Here is a 2,671-nt window from a genome sequence, read left to right as displayed (position 1 = left end):
CAGCAGTCTGCTGCTGCTGCAGCTGCAGTTGCTGCTGCTGCTGCAGCTGCTGCTACAGTTGCTGCTGCTGTTGCTGACCCTCGGGCTCCCGTAACTGCCCTGCAGGGTACGCAGCAATCTAAGCTGTAGAGACACTGCAACACAAACCTACAGCAGCAGCACTGCTGCTGCTGCAGCTGTGCTGCAGCTCCACCCATTCTGTCTGCCATGTGGGTGCGATAGGAGGGTTACTGCTTCTGCTGCAGCAGCTGCAGCAACCCTGCTGCTGCAGCAACCCTGCTGCTGCAGCAACGCTGCTGCTGCAGCAACCCTGCTGCTGCAGCAACGCTGCTGCTGCAGCGACGCTGCTGCTGCAGCAACGCTGCTGCTGCAGCAACGCTGCTGCTGCGCAACGGAGACGGTATCTCTACTGGTCTCCTTGAGCAGCGGAGTGCATTGCGCTGCCCTTTATCAAGGGTTTAGGGTTTAGGGTTTAGGGTTTAGGGTTTGGGGTTTATGCGAGAGCCCCGTCCAGCTGCAGCTGCCTGTACTTTGAGTTGGCTGAGTGCAGCAGCTCCGCCCGCCTGCCCTCCTCCACCACGCGCCCGTCTTCTATGACGGCGACGCGGTCTGCCTCTCTCAGGCTCTGCACCACACACAAAGCCTAAACCCTAAACCCTAAACCCTAAACCCTAAACCCTAGCAGGCGAGAAAACAGAAGGAAGAATGGAACCCTAAGCCCTTGTTTCGACGCATGAGCGCCCCACAGCAAAAACCCGAACTGTAAACCCTAAACCCTAAACCCCAGCGTGTAAACCCTAACAAACCCTAAACCCTAAACCCTATTTCTCTCACGGAGGGTTTGTGGGCGATGGTGATGACGGTGGTTTTCCCCTTCAGCCTCCTCAGTGTCTCCGCCAGCGCCGCCTCGCTCTCTGCATCGAGGCAGCTCGACGCCTCATCGAGTATTAGCAGCCGGGGCTCTCGCAGCAACGCTCTGCAGCAAAGCAAAGGCAATATACACAAACAGCTAGGGTTTAGGGTTTAGGGTTTAGGGTTTAGAGTTTCTTAGGGTTTATGGTCTAGGGTTTACGCTTTAGTGCTTCTTTGGGTTACCGGCCTAGCAGCCCAGGCATCTATGTGGCTAGCCAGCTAGCTAGCTAGCTGGCTAACTGGCTAGCTGGTTAGCCAGCTATCTAGCTATCTGACTGGCTAGTTAGCTAGCTAGCTAGCTAGCTAGCTAGCTAGCTAGCTAGCTAGCTAGCTAGCTAGCTGTCGTGGGGTCCCACCTCGCCACAGCAATTCTCTGCTTCTGTCCGCCTGACAGACGGACAGCCCCATCACCGCAGATAGTGAATACTCCATCAGGCAGCCGCGCGATGAAAGGCAGCGCGTTTGCTGCTGCTGCTGCAGCAACAACTCGCTGCAGCAGACCAGGAGGCCAGTGTGCAGCCTGCGGGTGACTCAGCGCCCGGGCCAACTCTGCCTCATACGAGCCGCTCTCATCGCTCGTGTGCTGCACCTGCTGCTGCTGCTGCTGCTGCTGCTGCTGCTGCTGCTGCTGGTGGTTACGTGCCCTCGTGGTCTGCGCAATCCAGGCGTCGCTGGTGTGCTGCAGCGGCCTCAGGCCATAGGCGATGTTGTCGGCGATGCTGCGCCTGAACAGCAGCGGCTCCTGCTCGACGTATGCTATCTGCTGCCGCAGCAGCAGCAAGTCCGACTCACGCAGGTCCTTTCCATCCATGTACACCGCACCGCTCTGCAGACAAACAACCCTGTTGCTGCTGCTGCTGCTGCTGCTGCTGCTGCTAACACTGCTGCTGCTGCTGCTGCTAACGCTGTTGCTGTTGCTATTGCTGTTCCTGTTGATGCTAGTGCTGCTACTGCTACCAATACTGTTGCCGCTACTGCTGCTGCTGCTACTGTCACAGCTGCTGCTGCTACTGCTGCTGCTGCTGCTACTGCTGCTGCTGCTACTGCTGCTGCTGCTAATGCTGCTGCTGCTACTGCTGCTGCTGCTCCTGCTGCTGCTGCTGCGTCACCTGGGGGTCATAGAACCGCTGGGCGAGTTTCACTATTGTGGACTTGCCGGCGCCTGAGGGGCCGACGAGGGCCAGCACTTCTCCTGGTGGCACGCGCAGCGAGAACCCCTTCAGTATCTGCAGCAGCAGCAGAAGCAGCAGCAGCAGCAGCAGCAGCAGCAGAAGCAGCAGCAGCAGCAGCAGCAGCAGGAATGCGTCTCTACTTAATCGGTGCACATGCTCCCTTTGTCCGTCTCTCGATGCAGCAAGAACTCAATCCGCTTCGCCCCAGCAGCAGCAGCAGCAGCAGCAGCGAGCAGCAGCAGCAAGGGCAACAGGCAGCATGCAGCAGCAGCAGCAGGAGCAGCAACAGCAGCCTCAACCAGCAGCAAAAGCAGCATCTTCTTCGTTGCTGCACAGCCGCACTCCTCCTCTCTCTCCTCTTACCAGGGGGCTGTTGGGGGCCCCCCCCCCTTGGCCCTGGGGGCCCCCCTCCCCTGCCGCCCCCACCTCATACGCAAATTCAACATTTTTAAACTCCACTGACGCCGGGGTTCCTCTCCCCCCTCCACTTCCCACTTCCCCCCCCTTGAGGGGCCCCCCAGGGGCCCCCGGGGGGCCCCGCTGGGCAAGTCCGTGTGCGGATAGGGGCCCCATAGAGCTTGGCGCCC

At 59.5% G+C, this 2,671-nt stretch overlaps 1 protein-coding gene across 1 annotated transcript; it reads right to left on the bottom strand.

Moving 5' to 3' along the window:
• Window positions 1-493: 493 nt before the first annotated feature.
• EMH_0024770 (Abc transporter, related) lies at window positions 494-2,657 on the bottom strand (the record flags this gene model as incomplete). The annotated part of the gene is made up of 5 exons (XM_013502345.1): window positions 494-625; window positions 835-976; window positions 1,269-1,738; window positions 2,022-2,138; window positions 2,448-2,657. 5 exons carry the CDS (start codon window positions 2,655-2,657, stop codon window positions 494-496), a joined length of 1,071 nt encoding a protein of 356 aa, XP_013357799.1.
• Between the last annotated feature and the right edge of the window lie 14 nt (window positions 2,658-2,671).

This window comes from Eimeria mitis, genomic scaffold, assembly GCF_000499745.2.
Source record: "Eimeria mitis Houghton genomic scaffold, Emh_scaff891, whole genome shotgun sequence".
NCBI lineage: Eukaryota > Apicomplexa > Conoidasida > Eucoccidiorida > Eimeriidae > Eimeria > Eimeria mitis.
Note: the sequence above shows the minus strand (reverse complement) of the source record. Positions and strands in the feature narration are given on the sequence as shown.